Source organism: Malurus melanocephalus, unplaced genomic scaffold, assembly GCF_030028575.1.
Source record: "Malurus melanocephalus ecotype Western Australia unplaced genomic scaffold, MMel_1.1 scaffold_512, whole genome shotgun sequence".
NCBI classification, from domain to species: domain Eukaryota; kingdom Metazoa; phylum Chordata; class Aves; order Passeriformes; family Maluridae; genus Malurus; species Malurus melanocephalus.
The window spans coordinates 437,042-458,930 of record NW_026623744.1 but is presented as its reverse complement, the minus strand read 5'-3'; the positions used below and the strand labels follow the sequence as shown (position 1 = coordinate 458,930).

The window sequence follows — 21,889 nt, the reverse complement described above, 5'->3', positions numbered from 1 at the left end:
GTTTTTTTATTATAAAAATAGTAACACCACCACATGGCTAGTGAGAAGCTGATTGTTTGAAGTTGGGTTTTGAGTTGTGTATGTAGCATATCTGTGTACAATGAGTTAATTTGGGTGGTACTTCGAGCATTTTAGGTTTCTGGAAAGTGCAATTTTCATGAGTTCTGTTTGTTCAGTACTTTGTTTCCTCAAAACCAGGACATCTGTTGTGATTTGAGAATTCCATACTTGCCTGTAGTAATTTAGAAATGTTACTTTTTTGTCCTCAAGTAGTAGCATACTAATATAAACCAYAATTTTATTAACAAGTTTTATTATTATTATACTGCCTGAATTGTATTTAGTATGAGAATGTGTATTGCTAAACACTGGCAACTTAGGTTCTATCTTAAATCTATTYAATTACCTTGAAGTGTAATTTTTACTACAGGGTTGGTAAAAARTGCATAATACAAGGGGTCGCTGCTATGATTTTGATTAGGGAGTTGAGTTTCTCCTTTGCCCTTTGTCTATGCAGTTTTTACCAAACTAGTGGTAGTAAGTAAGTTGTTTACACCTCAGATAAGAGGGGGAAAAGACAGGTTGTTCTATAGTTGTTTATGAAAGATTAGTAATTTGTAAATTGACAAGTTGTTGGGGTTTTTTTAAATGACATTTAGAAGCAAGGCATCACTGAAGTGATGCCTTTTCATTTGATGTCTTTTGCTGTAGTTCAAGAACACTTCAAAACTGAGGTGGAAAATATATTTGTGGAACCCACTAGCCTTTTAAGCTTTTAAGGACTTTTCAGTATACTCCAGATGAAGATGTGGTCTTTATGGAGTTGRATTTTCTGTAGTAGAGCTTGTGTATGAAGTATTTGTAAGTAATTCAGTTTATACAGTGACTTCCTGACTTTTATTAGGGCCTTGAGGTGGGTAAGGGTGTGACTTTGACAATATTGTGGTTAAAGTGGTTTGGAGAGTTAGATGGTTGAATTACAAAAGGTTAGCTGATAYCTAGCATGTTCTTTTGATTCACAAATTCAGTCGTATCTCTTCTATTGTATTTATTGTTAAAGGGTACAGCAAATTTCAACCTCATTGTATAACAAGCTCAGTTTTTTACTGTGGGAGCTTTTTCTGAATATCACACATTCATTTCTTTGACTTCAGCATCCAGTCTCAACTGGCTTGCATGCAGGCAGGCAGCTAGCTCTTTCTTTCTTGATACTTGGGCTGATTGTGCAGCCTGTTGTTTTGGTAAACAGATTTTTTCCAAACACTCTTTTTATAGTCTGTTTCGTTAGCTGTAGTTCGTAATATTTTTGAGTTTCTGTTTGTTTTTATCTCCGTGTACAATCATTTTACAAATTAAAAAAACCCAACTTGTTTCTGCTTGCATTTTCTCATAAGTACGTCATGGTTTGTCTTCCTTTTTGGGGTAAAGAAATTACACTTAGTTACGATCTTCGATAAAAAGGTGGAATTGCTGGTTAGGCTTCTCAGACATCACCGTATCTTAGAAAGTGTATGTGACACACTTCACAGCATGTGTTTAATTGTGCTGTGCCAGAGGGAAATACAGTCCAGTAGGCACAAGTATTACATGCAAAAATGCTTTTTCTAAAATATCAAAAATACAGAATGGTAAATTAGGCTGTTAGAACATACACAAGGGGGACATGTTACATAAATGAAATAGAAAAATAGTTGGGAGCAGCTTACAACATGAGCATATTTTTGCATCCATGCTTCAACATGGAACCCACTTCAGTTTTTGGTGCTTCATGCATTCCAGGCTGTTCTCTGATTTTGCCTTCTCCAGGTCTTGCTTAGTTGAAAAGAGGTTCCAAATTAAAAACCAACAAAAAACACGGAAACAAAGCACCTCACCCCTAAAAAAAAAAAAGGAAAAGGAAACAAAAAACCAAACAAAAAACCCCAAACCCTTATGAATCACTTTTGACCAAATTCTGAATTCTGCTGCTTCAGCTACTTCTTTTTTTTTTCTTTTTTCTTTTTTTTTTTAGTTACTTCTTTAGTGATACTGGTCCCTGACTTTGATCTGCATTTCTAGACCAATATCTAGTGTCAACAGAATCTTCAGTCTTTCATGAAATACTTCCTTTTTCTTGTATTTATTCATCCAAGAATGCATAACTTTTAAATGTAAAAACTTGATATCATTCTCTCCCTAAATCCCCAGATTGGAAATAGGCTTTCTRGGTAGTAGAAGTTACTTCTCTACATACATGCCATCTTTAACATTCATATTCTAAAGATAAACGATTAACGTATGTTAATCCGGATTCATAGTTTGGGGTCTCTTCCATGGCCAGGATGCCCAAGATGTGAATGTTTTCTAGATTTCCTTTCCCTCAACCCTAGAATCTCCCTTTTCATTCTAAAGAGCAGCAGATTTTAACCATCATATTAGTCACAGATTTATTCTCAGCGATTTCTTTTTCACAGACTTGGGTCCTGGCCTCTGATTTCTCCATCCGTTGCTCCACATTCACCATGTGCCTGTCTAGTTTCCCAGCTTTTGATGAGAGGTTCTCTACCTTGCCTTCCATTGAGGACAATGTGTTCTGCATTGCCCTGAATTTCACATGAAGTGACTCCATCAGCTCATGGGGGGATCTGCTCTGCTGCGATGTGGAAAAAGTCGACGAATCCAGTGAAGATAGACAAGATGACAGCATCATCTCAGGCCAGGGCACAGGAAGGCATGGACTAACCAAGTTGTTCTTGTCATTCTTATCTTTATTTGGGGCATAATTTTGCTCTAATTTTCAATTGCAGACATCTTACGTAACTTATTGAGCTCATCATAAATTTAAATATTTAAGAAATAAAATGCACGAATTTAGCAGAAATTCTGAATAAAAGCAGTTTTCCACATGAGTCAGGCTCTACCCCTGGTATCTCCACTCACTCATTACACCACTTTTTTTGATAGCTACTCGTATGTGCACATAGTACCATGTTTCCTCTCAGTCAGATTGTCAGTGTGTAAGTTGTTAGTACTGTGGAATATGATCAGGCATTGTGGCACTCTGAAGAAAACTCCCCATTTATTATATTCCAAAGGCGTATGGTTTTAAACAGACTACAGTAATGAAAAAGTACTGCATAGTGGATTTAATTTTAAATAAATAGAAGCACTTTATCTGTATGATACCTCATTGTTTTGATTCTGATGGGAGTTTGGGTGGGCGTAGCAGTTTTTGCAATTTTTTTAGCAATTTTTTTTCAATCTGATCCATATTTAGAGTATAGCAAGTTTTCAAGGTTTACATATTGTGAAAACCCAGATAGAAGGAAATAGAAAATCTTTTGCTTGTTTCCATTATTCAGCATCATGGAATTCTGTCTAGTACTTAGTACACAGTGGACCTGGAGGACTCTTTAAAATTTGATTAAAAATATGTAGTAAAGTTTTATAGAATTAGGAAAGGTCTGTCTCATTTTAAGTCTGGGGTTGCCGTATTTGTAATTGTATCATGTTGATCTAAATTTGTGGTGATATTTGAAAGAAAGTGACATATCCTAATAAGGGCATTATTAGTAAGTAAAAGCAGGAGTTTTTTTAGTTAATATCCCCATAAGAAAATCTAAGTTTCTAGCTAGTGTTTTTTATTTAAAATAATGGGCATTCTGGTTATTTCACTTCTTAAAAATCACTTTGTGTTATCTAGACTGTTGGAAAAATAGTTTTAGGTATGATATGAAGTGGAKTTATATTGTGTATGAAATTTCAGTGTTAGGGTGGTGGGTATGTTTGTAAAAAGGAACATTAGCTAAGTGTCTTGTTTAGTCAGGCAGTTGGTAAATAATTTTGTAGGTCTTGTATCTGTTGGCAGCATATGGTTGTAGCAGTTAGCCACAAGTGTTTGATCACTAGTTATAGTCACTAAAGCTAACATCATTCTTATTTTGCAGTATGGTGTATGTAGTCACCTATGAGTTGCTGTCTAGTAATTTGGGGGAAAATAAAAGCACCAGTTTTCTATTAATGTTGTTCTCAGTGGCATGTACAGACCTATCCAGAGAGACATTACTGGGGAGCAGGGCCTGTGAYATAAATCAATACAGTATTAAGAACCTCTTCCTCAACAGATAACAATATAGAAATTGTATAAAATAAAATCCATGATTTTTATTTCGTTTGCATTTATTCTCTTGAACTCTTAGGAAAARTAACATAAAGACAAATTTTATTTTTCAAGCAGATCTGTTGGRCTCATCTGTCTGGGAGCATCCGGATTCTACACATGTGAATGGAGCTGACTTCARTCTCACTGTTCTGTCCATGGCTGAAATAGCTTCATGTAGTTATGAAGCCAGGTAGGTAAAAGGTACCCAGCAGTTCCCTTGAAAATCTCATACAGATAGGCATAAGATGTCCGAAGATAGTGGTTGTTGGTGTCTTTAAATTTATCTAGAGAAGAAGCTTCTGTTCAGAAGTTGTAATTATATAGGTTGTTAGAATTTAACAGAAGCACATCCCAGTGGATGTTGCTGCTTGGTAATCACTACTCAATASCTCTCAACACAGTGGTGTGTATGGTTTGAAATAAAGCTAAAGYCTGATAAGAAAACCTTCATGCCTTTCACTGTGATACTGTTGACTTCATTTATCTTAATGTCTCTGTATCAAAGTTGCAGTACTTTATGGCATTAACAACACATTCTGAAGGTTTTACTTAAAATCAGACMAAGTGTGACTGCTAAACTTGAAACCATTTTTGCAGAGACTTTGCTGACCATCTCCAATGATGTAACTTAYAAAGGTTTATAATAAGAAACAACTTTAATAAATATAAGCACAGTATTAGAAATACAGGGGTTTTCCCCTGATGGAAATAATACTTCWGAAATTATTTCTTCGTTGGAACCTTTCTGAGGCTTGCTAGGATAGGCAGGCTTCTATTTGTGTCTCAGAAAAAGCTTCTTCATTACAGGTGCCTAATTATGTAAGCTTACACCTTGGAATGTGAGATCTTGCTACCTCATTCGCTGTAGTATATGTGTGGTTTTAATTTGAAACAGAAGATAGTAAGGAGTGCTTTCTGGAATCTTTGTCTTTAGCGTTTTCCTAAAGGTAGATTGTTCATGYGCTGTGGCTGAATATTACACAGCTAATTCAAATACTCTTATTTGCAGTTATTTTTTTAACCTATTGAATTGTTACCTATTTACTGAATTCCTGTTCCCATTTTTGTGGGAAAAGACAAATAATTCATTTGAAAATACTCCTATTAATCCGTGGAACAGTTTGCACTGTGTTTACTTGGTTTTTTTTTTTTTGTTATTTAATTTTAGACAAATTGGCATAAAGAATGGAATGTTTTTTGGCCAAGCAAAAAAGTTGTGTCCAAATCTTCAAGCAGTTTCATATGATTTTGATGCATACAAAGAAGTGGCACAGACAGTGTATGAAATACTAGCAAGGTAATGTGCTSTTTGTTTACTTCATGGTCGGGTTAYTAAGCATGTTTTTGTTGCCACTGCTGAATGCAATTATTCCATTTGTATTTTCRTCTCCCATGTTACTCTTTGAGGTAGTAATACTTCCTCTGTACTATTTTTGTTATTTTGAGCACCATGYTTCTGAGCATTTTAAACTTGAAGCCAAATCTTGTAAACAACATCTGACTTCCAAATCAGCCATTGTTGATTTTTTTACTAATTTACACTGTGAGAAGCAGATCCCTGCTTAGAAGTGAGATCCTTCCAAAAGGTGCTTTTGAGTAACATAGGAATGGGTTATTAGAGTAACATCTATTAGAAAATACTTTCTGGTTTTAAATGCACTTGAAATAAAACTGGAAATGTGTTATTGTCAATGAAAAATAAATATTYAACTCCTTCTCCAGCTGTTCCTTTAAAATTAAGGTGCATGTTGTAATTAGTCCTGCATTAGTAATATTACTGTAATTTGTTGTTTTAGCATTTTTAATATCTAAGTGATGTGTGATACAAAATAGGCAGGGAAATGCCACTACAAAAGGAAGACTTTATTTGCTACATATTTGTTTTAACAGATGGTGAGCTGTTGCTGGTGTTTCACCTCCTTTACTTTGTGTTGATAGCTATACTCACAACATCGAGGCAGTCAGTTGTGATGAAGCACTAGTAGATATCACTGAAATCCTTACAGAGACCAGATTGACTCCTGATGAATTTGCAAATGCTATCCGCACTGAAATCAAAGACCAAACTAAATGCTCAGCTTCTGTTGGGATGGGTAAGTAACTGCCTTTCTGTTTACTAGGAGTGACTGCTTAATGTATCAAAGCTGTGTAAATTTTCTAAAATTCTGAAGTGTTTGTGGAATATATTGACATTTACATTAAACTAGTGCAAATAAAAATGCAAGAAAATCTTCATAAGTGGAAAGCTTTAAGCAAAATTCKATACATTTTAAGCAAAAATGTATAGAATTTCCACATCAGAAATCACAGGATATTCTGAGGTGGAAGGGACCCACAAGGGTCAAGTCCAGCTCTTAAGTAAATGAGCTGTCCAGCTATCACTTCTCCTTTATTATCTGAACTCTATGCTAAAATTCCATTCTTGCATTCATTTTTATGAAATGCTTTTGTATTTGTCCAGTAAAGAGAAAAATGAGCACAGAAAAAATCTCCTTAATGGAGATAGYAGTAAGAGTTTACAGGATGACTTGATTTCACATAGCTATTACAAGGTATTGAAAGCAAAGATTTGTGTGATTTATAGCAGGTATTCTATATGTATACTTCCTTGATTTGTTTTTGCTTGGTTCCTTCCTTTCTCCTTTCTTTATGCTCCTAGTTAATACCAGAGTTGAGTATGTGTGTGAAATCCACTTGTGTGACAAGCTGAAATTCATGACTKAAAGCAAAATTCTTTCCTTACAAACTTCGCAATTGCAGTTACCACTAATTTCACTGCTGTTATAGTAAATACTGTTGGCTAACAATTTGAAAGTAGACACTGCAAATGTATTAATATATTTCATCAAATTCTTAGTAAAAGTTAAAAGATTAGATTGTACTTTCTGCATTTTGAGTATTAAACTGTGGCATTCTACTTGAGAATAGACAGAAGTTACCAGGTGTGCTTTTTTGTTGTTTTTACAGGTTCCAATATTCTGCTGGCCAGAATGGCAACTCGTAAAGCAAAACCAGATGGACAGTATCACTTAAAGCCTGAAGAAGTGGATGATTTTATCAGAGGGCAACTTGTTACCAGTCTTCCAGGTGCTCCTGTCTTCTTAAAGGGCATTTTGCCTCCTGATGTTAAACTGGTTTCAGCTACAAATTTGCTTTCTAGATCAAACAAGATTAGATGCTATTCCATTTTTATGATCCAAAATGTGATAGACAATAAAGACATATGGAATACACCTGTAAGAAAACAGGCTTTATTTTATTTTTTTATTGTTACAGGAAAATACTTCAAAGCATTCTAATATGAACCATTTCCTGGCATAATTCCATACTGTTATTCAGTACACCTACTATAATGTGACATTGGCATGGTGCAAGAAGTGCTGAGTAAGCACTCATTTATGCTTTTAGTGATTAGCTGACCTCAGCCTGCATGTATACAAATATATTTAGTGTTAAATGTAAAAAATAGTATCTTTATCTAAAGTATCTTTTTTAAAAAAAGAGGGAAGGGCAGTAAAAACCACACAGCCATAGACACTGAAATGGAAGAGTGATAGAAACACCATCCATAGACCCATGCAGGTTAACCAGAAATTCTCTTTCTATAACCCCTTCTGTTGCCAAACACTATTTACAGCAGAGTGCCATTTCTCTTTGGTATAACTTACAGGAGATATTTTTCCTCCAAAATATTACTCATGTAGTATTGTGCTTTGACCTCAGTGTCTTAAAGTTTTCAGAAATCACCCRCATGTTCATGTAAAACATCTTACTGTTTGTGTTAATAATGCCACCTCAACAGAGAAACAGATTATCAAAAATAGAATCTGATTACCTAAGATTCCTAATTTTTGCTGACTTGGATAGTGTGAACCCATAGGATTAATATTTTCTGGAAGTAACAGGCCACCTCTCAAAACCYCAGAAATATACTTCACTTTATCACACTTACATATGTGCTGTTGCCATGGATACCTACAATTTCCAGTGCTTGGTAATTCAAAGCAGAAGTGATACAGGTATGCTATCAGTTCTACCTGAAATGTTATTTTTCTACCTAGGAAGCAGTGTAACAATGGTCAARATATTTGTTGGTTTTCTTTTAGATTAAATCATTTGTACATGAGGGGAAAGCATATTACATGTTGGGCACTCTTCTTGTGTGGGGATTCAGAGTGATATAATCTGTAATAGGCAGTTTCTTGTTAAGACAATTTCCAAGCAGGAGTCATTCATATTTTACMCAAAAAATAAACAAACATGTTAGGTATGACATCTTAAACTAAATATATGAAACCGATTAAAGGTACACAGGTGATGACAGCAAAAGTTTCCATTTAAACGGTGTTTTATGGAGCAGAATTTATTTTATATATATTTATTTATTAATTTGATATGACTTAGTGTAGGTTTAAAAATAAAAATTTTATGTAATCAGAACCTCAYTGGCTTTGAATTGTTTAAGGTTAACAGAACTGATTGCTTTGTTGTTAGGAGTTGGCAGGACGATGGAATCTAAGCTGGCTTCTTTGGGAATTAAAACCTGTGGAGATCTCCAGTGTGCTTCAATGTCAAAACTACAAAAAGAATTTGGTCCAAAAACAGGACAAATGCTCTACAGATTCTGTCGTGGTTTGGATGACCGACCTGTTCGTACAGAAAAGGAAAGAAAATCTGTTTCAGCAGAAATCAACTATGGAATAAGGTTTACACAGGTAAATTAAACTSCTTCTTTTTTTGCAGTGACTTCTTTCAGCTGTAGAAGAATCTTCTCATATTCTGATTATTTTCACTTACACTTTGATCTGTTAGAGCACCATCTTAGCCACGAAATAGAAATGAGGAAAATGAAGAAGTAGGAGACCAAACGATAAAATGGGAGGAGAGACTGCAAAAGTATTGGACTGAAAAGAAGCTTGCACAAAATTAGCTGGCTATTCTGCATTCGTTATACAAGTCTGGTACAGAAAAAGAGAACTGCAGTAGGTTTGTCAGCACCTAGCATTCTCTTTCATTTAAATGCTGATTATTCGAAGATGCCAGTGCCTGAAACTATCACCAGCTGCTCCAGTACAACATTTTTATAAGAATTTTTACAAATATTGTTTTGGGGGGGAGTGTTATTAACAAAACTGTATTTAAAAAGTGACTCAACACTTGGTTGAGATCTTGAGTATTTATAGAAATTATAAGAAAGAAATTAATTTGAAGAGACCTCACAATGTGTAGTCTAGGCTTTTGTTCAAAGCAGGGGAAGCTAATAAATCAGACCAGTTGCTCAGGACTTTATCCAGTCTGGCACTGGAAATCTCCAAGAACGAAGACTGCAAACTTCCTTGAGCAACTGCTTCCACTGCTTGACTTTCCTCATAGTGAAAAAGATTTTAAATCCTATGCTCTTCATTTTCTAGGCTCGTGCTTAAAGTTAGACTTGCAATTCTGTGTTGGGGTTTATAATACATTTTTTAAGACTTCTTTCAGCATTAGGATAGGAGTCTGCCATCTCGCCTAACTTCAGCAACCCACAGTGTAAACAAAACACTTGAAGTTAAATGAGACAATTGCTTGTGCGTCAGCTTCCACAAGTTTCATAGAAGTTTACACAATCTGGACTGCATTAACCCTTAGTGATTTACTTTCAGTATTTGAAAACTAATTATCCAAATATGTTTTTTTCCGCCTTCAGCCTAAGGAAGCAGAAGCTTTCCTTCTGAGCCTCTCAGAAGAAATTCAACGTAGACTTGAAGCTGCTGGTATGAAGGGTAAACGATTGACCCTTAAAATTATGGTCAGAAAGGCTGGAGCACCAGTGGAGCCTGCAAAATATGGAGGTCATGGAATCTGTGATAATATTGCCAGGTAACTAATAGGCATGAAAACGTTTTTGCRGGATGTAAAATTTATAGGAAGACAGGACAGAAATTTCTAAGTGCTTGGTACCTCTTTGTCTATGTATCAAACTTGCACCAAAATAAGAAGTAGAATATTATTATCAAAAATCCTCTGTGCTTGGATTGTACCTTTGTGGTGTTCTGGCTATCAGTAAAGCATATATGGTTATATATTATTGGTGTATCTTTCTCCAGCTTGCTCAGTATTGGAGGTGAGGGTTTTCTTACAGTGTTTGAAGGAGACACATTTACGTACTGCACTGTGACACGCAGCAGCATTTATTTCATTCAGTAACCAGCCGAGTTAAAAGGTTCTGGTGCTGCATAGTTTCTCGCTCCCTGAGCTGTGTGGTGTTGAGTACTTTCCTTTTTCTTGACAGATTTTCTGCTATTTCTTGGTGGGTTTCATACTAATTGTGACAATTGGAGTCAGTTCTCAAAGAAAATTGTGCTTTGTACTTGTCAAGAAAGATGTCTGAAGTACAGTAGCTCTCMGAGTCTAGAGTGCATGGGAGTTTTGGCAATATTTGCAGAATGACCTGCTGAAGAAGACAGAGAGGCCACTTTGAATTCTGAAGATTGGAGCTGGCTTCAGACACCTTGGACTGCCATCATTCATCTTAGCACAGACAAGTGTGTTAGTGTTGAATCTTATCTTTCCTGTTGTTTTGCCAGTAAGTTTGGAGAGATTTTTTTTTTTGGTCCTAGAAAAGAAAATTATGTTCTTGAAGTGGAGCTTAGAAAATTGAATCTCAAAATCACAAGGTCARAGACTGTGCCCCATGTTTCAGCTGTCCAAGAAGGCAGCCTGTTCAGGTYTCTTGACCTCTGCACTTACATTTCTTCATGTAGGTGTAAAATCCTCATCAGAAGTGCCTTTGTTTTCTTGTGTATCCTTATCAATGTGATAAAGTCTCTTTCTCCCTGGGCTCCCCATTGCACCTCTCATTGAGATGCTCCCTGTAGTGGCTGCCTATCCCTGAGGAAATGGGATAACCCAATTAGCCTGTCAAAGGAGTAGGACGTTCAGCTTCCACAAGCAATGCTGTTACTCCTATTCATTGTTCTTTGTTTCTTATTGATAAAGAGGATAATGTTGACTAAATATTTTGTATTTTTTAAATTTCATTTATATATTTGCATACTGAAAATTCAGGAGTATAATCTAAGCGTAGAGTATTATATGCTGTTTCATACAAGATTTCATACAAGATTGTCATGGAAACTTCTTCATATATTCTTCAGGTATACACTTCTGTATCAAAGTAGTTGTCCCTTCAGTACAGGATGTTCCTGGCTCTTGCAAGACAATAGGTCTTTCCTACTTTTTCTTCCATCTCAGGTGATTGTAATAGAGTAATCCCTCCCTCCGGAAGGGTCATTTGGCCAGAGTTGCTGATAACAGAAGAGGTGGTAGAGTTCACAGAATATGCTGAGGTGAAAGGGAACCCTCTTCCAAGTGCTGGGCTTGCATAGCACTATCCCCAAGAATCATACTAAATGCTCAGGAGTTCTTTCAKTGAGATAGAGTTGAACAGTAGGACTTGCATGCATAGAGCCTGTCACATGCTTATGATCTTTTTACATAGAATTCAGCTGTAATAAAAACTGAAACTACAAAATTCATATTTCACTGTAAGAAGCTCATCACCTTTTAGAATTGGTATATGTATCTATCAAGAAGAAAATCCATCAGTCTATACTTCTGTCTTCTGGCTATCCTGAATTTTTGAGCTGAGGATTTACTCCTAGCAGCTTAAGAACTTACCTTTAGTATTGAGTGTGTGTTGAGATAGAGCTTTTACTGGAACTAGTGTCAGACTGCCTTTTTGTGAACTGATCACTGCTTTGGACCCCTTTTCTATGGTCAGGCTTCCTAATATACATATACCCTGATATTTCCCTAATTCATTAAGTCTTCAGTRAGGTGAGGGGGCACCCAAGAATGCAAAATTGTTTAGTTATCACTAAAGCAGTTCAAATGTAGGAATTTTCTTTGGTGATGTTCTCTGTATCTGCTTCTGGCTTTCCAGTGACCTTGTCAACCCCAGTCAATCCAGGTTGTGCTGTTGGTGTTGTATTTCTGCCTGTGTTAGAGCATTTCTGTTCAGCCTGTCAAAGGCTTTTTAGCAGCAGAAAGGTAAACTCCAGAAGTTKCATTCCAGCAAATGGATTAGAATCTCAGAGTGTTGTTCCCCCAGGTGGCTGGTTTCTCTCTTAAAATTTTTTCTGTAGCTATAGCTCATGACCYGTTTCTTGCCCCCTTGCCTCACAGGCGAATGGGTTGCTGTGCTTTCTCATCCTACAGGTCAAGACTCCTTAGGATAATGATCATAGTACTAGATCTTTTTAAAAGACCTTTTTAAAATACTTTTCTGAAATGTTGTGTACCTTTAGACTCAGTGATATTGATCCCTTTTATCTTAAAACTACTAACATGTAAAGCTCAGGGAGATCTTCATATTGTTCATGGTGGGAAGGTTTTTCCATTTCATAGTGGCAGAACCAAACCTTTCCAGAAATCACTTGGCTGTTCATGGTGGTTCTGACAGATTCAAAAGCGGAGTTATACCATCAAAATGTTTAGTAGGTTGTCAGGCACCCTGTCWAAACACCAAACTTCATTTTGTTGATAGAGCCCACTCCATCAGCGCTAAAACTCCATTAGTTATTTCAGTGAGAAGAATCCAGGGCTACCAAGCACTGCTCTGCCCTGCCAAACTCTCAAGTGGTAATTTGTAAAACTCACAGCCAGGTTTTGTGAGACKCGTTGTAAAAAAATTGCCCATAGCTTAAGATAATTTGGAATGTTGTTTAAAGTCACTTGCCATGAATTCTAATACCTTGTTTGTAATCCACATGTGTGTACCTATATCTGCTTCCCCTCTGAGTTCCTTTTGAAACTCTTGCTGTAGACATTTGACAATTGACCACTGAAATTATACTGAGCAAACTGTCTGTGAATCGAGCTTGAGTGAAAGAAATGCAGGAGTGTGTTTTTGTACAAACTGTAAACTTATTGTGAAATCTTCTGTCTGGTTTCAGTACATTGCATGTATCTAAGTATATACTAAATTTGACCGTTTAATGTGTGGACTGCACACTGAGAATGTTCAGTTAGTAAGTAATCTGCTTTTTTGTTTTTTCTGTAAATCGTGCTTAGTTTTAACTACCTTTAAAAAGAAACCAGAGAACAATAAACAGTGCTTGGTTTCTGTATGCCAAGAAATCAGGATTTTTCTTTCAGGTCCTCTGTGGAGCAGATACAGAATTGTTGTCTTTAGGATTCGTGAAACAGTTTCCTTTTTAACCATACTTGTTTATTCTTTTTAGGACTGTGACGCTAGACCATGCAACAGACAGTGCAAAAATAATTGGGAAAGAAACTCTGAACATGTTTCACACAATGAAACTGAATATATCTGATATGCGAGGGGTGAGTAATGGGAAAACTGAAATTCATTCTCTTTATCAACCTGCTTTGTTATGTTTCATGTATTTTCAGTTCCCTGTGATAGATGATAACCAAATTTAAGTAAAAGTGTAGATAATACACTTGTATAATAATATATGTATTTATATATTTATATGTATAATATATATTTGTATAATTATATATCTATTTATATAATTATATGTAATTTTTTATACCTGTATAAAACCTTATGTAAATTAGTGTAAGCAATCATATTATGTTTTGTAACCTTTGTTACAACACATAAATGTAAAAAAAGTAAGTTTTGTAAGTTCAGATTTATCCATGATCCCTCTGTGGTTCTCCTTTCAGCTGATTTCAGACAACCCCAGTGTATATGTCTATGGGGGAGCTAGTCCCTTTAAACCTTATTTATATATTATATGAGTCATGTTTGAAAGTGGTCTTTTTTTGTCATTATCTAGAAAAGATCCTGAACTGATACCCTTTGTTGYTTGCCCACACTTGAAAGATAAACGCATTCAATTGTGCCATAGATTTCACATAACACTCAAACTCTTGTCCTAAAAGGCAAAAAAAAACCAATCCCAAGGCAAAGTTGCATGGCACAACAAACACACTACTCCAAAGGCATCATTTAAGTTCTAGAACTCAAACCTATAAATACTTCAAAGCAAAAAGATAACAGCATGAAGAACTTTTTATAGTGATGATATTATATCCCATTATTAACTAAGGAAGTGTTAATAAACAAAATCCTTATATATAATTATAGAAGAAAACCTGGTGGAAATATATATACTATAAATATATATACTGTATACTTCATGCTTTCTGAGTCCTATATACAATTTTTTCCAAGTGCCAGGTTTTTTCTTTAAAATTATGGAGGATTGGCAGTAAACTCACACAGTGCACCAGTGCATTCTTAATTAGATACACTTTTTGAACACCTGCTGATTTGGTATTTAAAAGTTAAATGAAAAACTAGGATGTCTTGAAAAATGAGGAGCATCTTATCTAAAAAAGACTACTTCTACCAAAGTACTTTCATCCACTGAGACTGCAAAAACAGTCTCAACAAGTGAAATAATAGTATTTTTCTCATTTGTATATTGAAGTGATGGATTTAGTGTAGCTTATCTTTGGGGAAAAGCAATGGTAGGTAGCCAGACATAATGCTAATCACATTCTTGTCAGTATTTCTGTATTTGTTAGTATCTAAGAAATTTCATAAAAAACACATTGCTTCATGATCCTGTTGACAACACTTTTGTATACCAGAGAAGTAAAGATGGTAGTATCTTTGTAATTTTTTAGTTCGATTTTGGTGTATATTTAGTGGCCATTTATGTGTATTTCAATATATTTTTATTTATCTTCCCCCACACACACAAATAGGCAGCCAGTTCCAAGCTAGGCAATRCTATTATGATAACATTGCAGATTTTTATATTTATTTAAAAATTTGTTGAATTAATGCATTTATGTTTTGGATTTAGGTTGGAATTCAGGTACATCAGCTAGTTCCTATCAGTAAAACAACTTCAGCTCACTCAACAGTACAATCTGGACATTTACCTGGTGGATCACATTCAGTTATTGATCTTTTTCATGTTCAGAATGCAAAGAAACKGTCAGAAGAAGAGCATAAGGAAGGTCAGTAAGTTTTGTACTTGGCATGTGTGATAATTATCAGACCCCAACATGGATCACCTTTTGTAATACTTACTCAATATGATACCAGTATAAATTACGCAACGTAAACTTTCTGAGTGGGGTTTCTTGCTGCAAATGAAAATGCTACTATTAAAACTTTGCATGAGATTATTCCAATCTTTTTTTTTTTTGTTGTTGTTGTTTTAAATGTTTTAGTTAATAGTGACAAAGGATACTTTGAAATAGAAAGTGTTATGATTATGCTATATATTGTGTAAACTCATTAGCAAATAATACTAGAAATCAACTTCACTGTGTCCTCAATCTTCAGAGAATTTTTAACTGTTAGATGATCATTCTGTATTTTGTTTCCATATGTATAGTATTTGTGGCTGCTATGGACCTTGAAATATCTTCTAATTCAAGAACTTGCACTTTTCTTCCATCTCGTGGTACCAATCTCACACCTGGTCTCAATTCTAATGCCAACACGACCGAGTCTGCTGTCAAATGGAATGGCGTGCATTCTCCCATCAGTGTAAAATCCAGGCTCAATTTGAGTATTGAGGTTCCATCTGCTTCCCAGGTAAAACCTGAGAATATGAAACATCTGCAGTATATTGTAATAACTTGGGATTGTCTGTCTTATTTGGATAGACCCAAAAGGAGCTCTTTTTAAATAGCTGTAGTAAAATTCAGTGCACAGTAAGTAACTGTTATTGATGCAAAAATACYTTGCCTTAATAGAATAAATAATGTTGAAGTTAGGATGCACACTTAACATRTACAGGATGCCACTGTTGAGATGAGACGAGGGCAATCTTTATTTAAGTAAAATATTTCTGTGGGATTTGGGGATATTTTTGGAGGCATGTTTTAACAAAGGAGAGCCTTCATTACTTCTACCCCACACGTTATTCAAGTAGACATCTGTTAGAAGGGTCTGTTATGAACCAGCTGTGCAGAATTCCACAGGTATTTTAGGTATAAGCAGATTTACTTGCTCTTCTATAGAAGTCTGTAATTTAAATATCTGAAATTTGAGTCTGTAAAAGCATTTCTGATGTTTTTAACAGCTTTCTCAAATATTTATCCATTTTTAAAAAGAAAATTATGCTTCTGGCAGGAAACTTRTTTCTACAATGCAATACCCAAGCCAGCTCAGGATCTAAAAGTAGCTTRACTGAACAATGCAAAGCTCTGTACACTCAGCTGCTGCAATAGGAGGATTAACAAGTGAAAATTGCTCTAGCTGTGCAGTAGAGGTCCTAAAATTTTGGTGGCCTTATGACACGTCTTTCTTTCTGCTTTTAACCATATTATAATATGGAATGTAATAAAAAATTCACTTCAGGGAAGGAGTGGTGAGAGTGCCACACTGCTGTTTGTATGTACACTGTGTGCTAGGAAAGTAACAGCAAGATATTTTACACCCAGCATKCCCAGGAAATGATTATAGAGTTATATATGCAGCAAATTTGGAGTGAATATAAGCAGAACATAGAASAGTAACTGAAGTGATTAACAATCARTACAGACAGCTTTTATCAAAACCTCTCAGTTACCAAGCCAAGTAGATTTTCATAGATATTTGTGCTTCTCTGTAAATCCAGAATCTGGTCATAAACTCCAAATTTTCTTCTTAAACSTAAAAGAAAAACTATTCTAATACTGCTGTGAAGTTTTACTCAGCAGAACTTACAGGCAAACATTGGTATCTCTCTACATAGTTTTATTCAGATTTTACTTGTGAGAAAAATTATGCTGTACATCTGCTTGTCAGCTGTATTCATTCAGTCACTTGTGCAGCTGTCATTGTACACAGCAACTTCTGGACAATTTGAACTCAGAATCTGGGTTTTGGTATCATTAGGTATCTGTAGAGGAAACTTTAGGATTTTTTATAAGAAGACTGARCACTGTATAAAGATACAACTGAGCATTCATATCTATTGAGCTGCTTTGTCTTAAATGATACTTTGCTGCTGCAGAGTGTGACTGTCAGGTTCCTAAGGATGTTAGCATACACAAGGTAAAATGTAGCAGGTTTTCTAAAATTCAGGAAATGTGTAACTAATTTTTTTACTAAAATAATTGTTATCTATTCCTTAGAAAAATCTAAAAGCTTTTATATGCTTTATGTAGCTAGATAAGTCTGTGCTAGAAGCTCTGCCACCTGATCTCCGAGAACAAGTAGAGCAAATATGCGCCATTCAGCAAGGAGAGAGTTATGGAGAGAGCAAAAAGGAGCCAATAAATGGATGTAACACTTCACTTCTGTCACAACCAGTTGGAACAGTGCTTTTACAAATACCAGAGCTCCAAGAACCAAATACCAATGTGGGAATCAATGTAATAGCCTTGCCAGCTTTCTCACAGGTAGGATGTTTGCATGCTATCAATAAAAAACAACTATTTGTGTATAGGAATTTAAATGCTCTTTCTTGAGACAGYATTAACTAGAACTTGTGACTTCCCAAGGTTGTTCATGGTCCTTTATTATATTTTGAAAGCTTTTTAATGTTGAAAAAGTTACATTACCTGTCAGAAACATAGTATGATAATATTTATGTAGTGTAAAAGTAATTAAAAAAAAAACCAAACAAACCCCCCCCCCCAAAAAAAAAAAGAAGATTGGGTTACCCAGTGTTTTTATGTTTGTCATTGCACCTTTGCTGCTCTCAAATGAAGTGATAGCACTTAATCATGTTTATAGACATTTGTTGATGTTTCTAAGGCATAATTTTGCTTAGCTGACAAATAATCCAGAGAAAATAGTGTAGAAATTCCTATCCTGTTTTTACTAAATAGTTAAGGCATAATTGTTACTAAAATTTCCTCATCCTAATTCAAGTTCATTGGTTCAGAAACAGTTGTGTCACTTTTTATTCCTGAACTGAAAAGTTTGGTTCCCCTATGAATTAGTGTGCAAATGGTATCTGAATTCTCTCTGCCCCAGCTGTTTCAAATTTTGTGGTTACATCTGTCCGTAAGGAAGATGTGTGTTAAATTRGGTTGGTTGTGCTCTGAAGTGTACCCCTCCACACTTGGCTTACCACTCAGTACTGTTTATCAGGGTAAATGGTAGCTGCATATGTCTTTGTATAAAAATTCCTTTTAGTTTGTTTATGCTTTATTTGTCTAATAATTAGGTAGCCAAGAATTGTTTGTGATTTTTTAAAAACAGCATTACCGCTTAAAGTTTTCTTAAAAGGMCCTACTTTTGCACTGTTTTTTCTGTCTCTGTACTATAATGTAGTTCGTGACCCAGTTACTTGATTCAAAAATGCAACTTACTAGAGCACCCTTTTTGTTTGAAGATGTAGTTGAAGAAATACTGAGTACTTCTGATTTATTTGTTCAGGGATATCCATACTATCTGTTAGAGAGTGCCTTACACTCATACTTCAGATTTTCTCCTGAAAGCCATTCCACTTTCTTTATTGGCAGAAGGGGGACTAATATTTACAATTTTCATTTTCTGAGTTAGGTCCAAGTTCAATACCTAGAAGAGTATGGTTGAAAAACTTCCTGTAGGCTTGGTGGGAAAAAAAAGAGCTMAACCCTGTTCATTAATACAGGAGGATTTTTTCCTGTGTTAAAATCAAACATGAACCTAATTCAAAAATACCATCTTGCTCTAAATATACTTTTACACATCTTTTCTCTTAAAGTCTTTGTGGTGGTATATATGCTATGACTGCACACAAGCATTTAAATCTACTTTGTGGCCCATAAAGCAGTGAAATGAGTAGTAATAGGTTTAGGGTATGGAAATACTGCCAACCACTCCAAAATGAGTACTTTAGCTACATTAGATGTAAATTATGCCCTGCCATTGTTTTATAGCTTAATTAGGTTTGTTTTTCAGCCCTTCATTCCTTTTGTCTGAACTGATTTGTTATGATCTGGGGCAAAGTTAGTTGGCTGATAGTGATTTATTCATTAAAAAACTTGTGGAGAATTTCCTTTGTTAGGTAAAGTTCTCCTATAAAAGGAATCCAGATAGGCTGTATTCTTTTCCATCAGCTGCTAAAGTGATCTTAAAATTTAGAATAACTGTTTATCTCTGTAGCCTTAATCCCATAGAAGCATAGGATGCAAAAAGTAACAATTACGGRTGCCTAGAAATTAATGACATTTGTAGTAGTGGTGTTAATTAGTGGTGGGAGGTTTTCATCTCATCCTTACATCCTCTTGACATGATATGGATTCCTGTTAAGGAAATAGATACAAGCACATCATAAATACTGATAGATGTATGCTGAGTTCATCCATGACTTTATATAACCAAGGTTTTCCATAATGTGAAAGCTTTCACATATCTGTATCACTATGTTAGGACACTGTACAATAATTGCCTGAAACTCCACTTATATTGGAGATATATAATTCCAGTTATATTATATCTGACTGAGGCTCTTCTAACTGAATTTTCCCATTTTGTACTCCGAGAGAGCAGTGATGGAGGAATAACAAAAATGCATCCAGTTCCATGTACTCCATTATTTCTGCATGGAATTAGTGGTGTACACAAAAAACAGTGTAAGTTCAGAGCACTGCAAATTCTTGACTCTCAAAAGCTTTACCGGAGAGCAATAACCTTTTTAAAAAAAGTTTTATTGAATAGAATTTTTTTTAAAAAAATTAATTTAAAAAGATAAGCTAAAAAAAATAACTTACACMTATGATGTAATTGGCTGCATTCCACTATAGTGCTTTGTTCTGCACAATRTATGTGGTTATTGAGGTCAGAGCTGTTCCCATTTCCTCCTTCAATTAGTGCATATTCTGTGTGGTAAAAAAATTGTGTTGGCTCATGGAGTTCTAAAATGGAAAAACTTGTGCTAAATTGATGAATTGTAACTTGTAGGAGTACCTTTGAATAGCACACTGTACTTTCCTGTCATAGTATATCTATTTCAGTTTGAAGAAAATGAAATCTCTGTTGAAAATAAGACATAAGTTTTAATACATATGCCAATCTGTATATAATAAATACATATAAAATACATACAATAAATATGATAGAAATTGCAGTGTGCCCTTAGAATAGTAATTGCAGTTTTGACTAATTTTTTGTTGTTTGTGTACATCTCTGGATTTTACCAGTGAAATGAAGGACACTCTCTCACTGGCAGATTTAATTCACTAAATGATAGGTTTGCTCTTTTTGAATTAGATTTTGAAGATTATTATCTGAAAACACTGTCCTGTAATAATGGGAAACTCTAAATACAAGATGAGTCTGTCACTGATTTGCTTCTTCAGACATGCAATGAGAAAAAATAACTGATAATACAAGCAATTTTATTTTGGCCATGTGAGTGTGTCTGGCAACTGGCATCAAATTATTTCCTGTCTAGAATTCAAGTCACTGGGACAGTTGCAAGAGACTGTGCTTTTATCAGTCAAGTGATGGTGAGCAACTGTGGGAGAAAGAAATTAAACCCTTTTGTGCTAGTTCAAAATACGACTTGGCTTTTTCTGTCCTTAAATAAATGAGATCAAGAATATTTTGTGTTATACAGCAGTTTGCAGGAAATAGAAGGAAATCAAAAAAAAGGAGGAACAAAAATCTGATAGTCACAATGTTTGTGTTTAGAAATTTGAAGGGAATACTCCCTGAGTTAGGCTCAAGCCTGCTCTTAATGCAGCTGTACTGGGTATAATTAGGTGAGCAAAGGTTGTTAGTATATTATATGCTCGTAATAGTCACTTTATTAAATAATTAACATAGTATTAAATGTAAACTTCATTGTTTTTACAAACTAAAATACACAAAGAAAATGCACAATGTGTTTTACAGTGTTTCAGTTATATCTCATTTATTTTTGCTTGGTATAAAATATAGATATCTTTGTTATGTGAGTGACCTAGGAGGATGCAAACATGAGGTGCTGCTCACTGCTAAAATAATCAAATGAATCTTTTGTTACTRTTCAGGTGGACCCTGAGGTTTTTGCTGCACTACCTGCTGAGCTGCAAGCAGAGCTGAAAGATGCATATGATCAAAGGCAAAAGCAATCAGAGCAGCAACCTGCCAACACTTTAGGTGAGAATATATAGTTGTGCAGTAGTCTTCTGGTATAGGAGTTGTTCGCTGTCCAAACAACAACCCTAAATACCCAGTAACCCTAAATAACAAACTGGAAAATATAACCACAGCTTCAGTGAAGATGCTGTGTTCAACTGAATTGCTGTATTTGTCTTTGACAGACTGTCAGTTACAACCCGTTGTGGTTTCAGTTTGCAAAAGGTGCCCAGCTCTACTCAGATGGATAATTAATTCAAATCTTGGGGACTGTGGCACTAAACTTACCCAAGTCCATATGTTTGCAGAATGGAATCTAAATTTGATATGTCTTGTGATTTAAAGTGTTRCATCTTCTTAAGTTGGTTAAACTGTATTCAGGGAGGATTCTCATGGTTCCCTGAAACCCGTAGCATTGGTGTGGCTTTTGGGCATCTAGAGATATGCCACAACTCATCGTATGTCTGATAATCACATGGGTTTACTCTAAGCTGATTGTCCAGGTCTCCTTTTTGTAATCAGTAGAAAGAAATAAGACTAATTCCCTGTGAACATGCTTTCTCATAAAAATAGCTTGGAAATGTTATTGGGTTGATTACCAGTTAAACACTGCATTGTAATTATAATTACACCCTGATTTCATAGCCAGTGGACTAATGCAGATATGTTAGAATGATGGAATGAGAGCAATTTTCATTCATAAACTGATAAAAGCATTGTGGGGGCTT

General features: G+C 35.2%; 1 protein-coding gene across 4 annotated transcripts in view; it reads left to right on the top strand.

Moving 5' to 3' along the window:
• The window catches only part of REV1 (REV1 DNA directed polymerase), a 55,485-nt gene that overhangs the window by 29,719 nt on the left and 3,877 nt on the right, over positions 1 to 21,889 (top strand). For 2 of the 4 annotated variants that reach the window (XM_057381512.1, XM_057381510.1), the window contains 11 exons: positions 4,214 to 4,331; positions 5,310 to 5,438; positions 6,080 to 6,234; positions 7,109 to 7,228; positions 8,636 to 8,856; positions 9,828 to 10,000; positions 13,366 to 13,468; positions 14,971 to 15,127; positions 15,511 to 15,713; positions 17,273 to 17,506; positions 21,074 to 21,182. In XM_057381512.1, coding sequence (XP_057237495.1) covers positions 4,214 to 4,331; positions 5,310 to 5,438; positions 6,080 to 6,234; positions 7,109 to 7,228; positions 8,636 to 8,856; positions 9,828 to 10,000; positions 13,366 to 13,468; positions 14,971 to 15,127; positions 15,511 to 15,713; positions 17,273 to 17,506; positions 21,074 to 21,182 — 1,722 coding nt within the window. Of the gene's footprint in view, positions 1 to 2,481; positions 2,711 to 4,213; positions 4,332 to 5,309; positions 5,439 to 6,079; positions 6,235 to 7,108; positions 7,229 to 8,635; positions 8,857 to 9,827; positions 10,001 to 13,365; positions 13,469 to 14,970; positions 15,128 to 15,510; positions 15,714 to 17,272; positions 17,507 to 21,073; positions 21,183 to 21,889 lie in introns of those variants that run through there. The other 2 variants (XM_057381513.1, XM_057381511.1) reach the window with 2 other exon arrangements.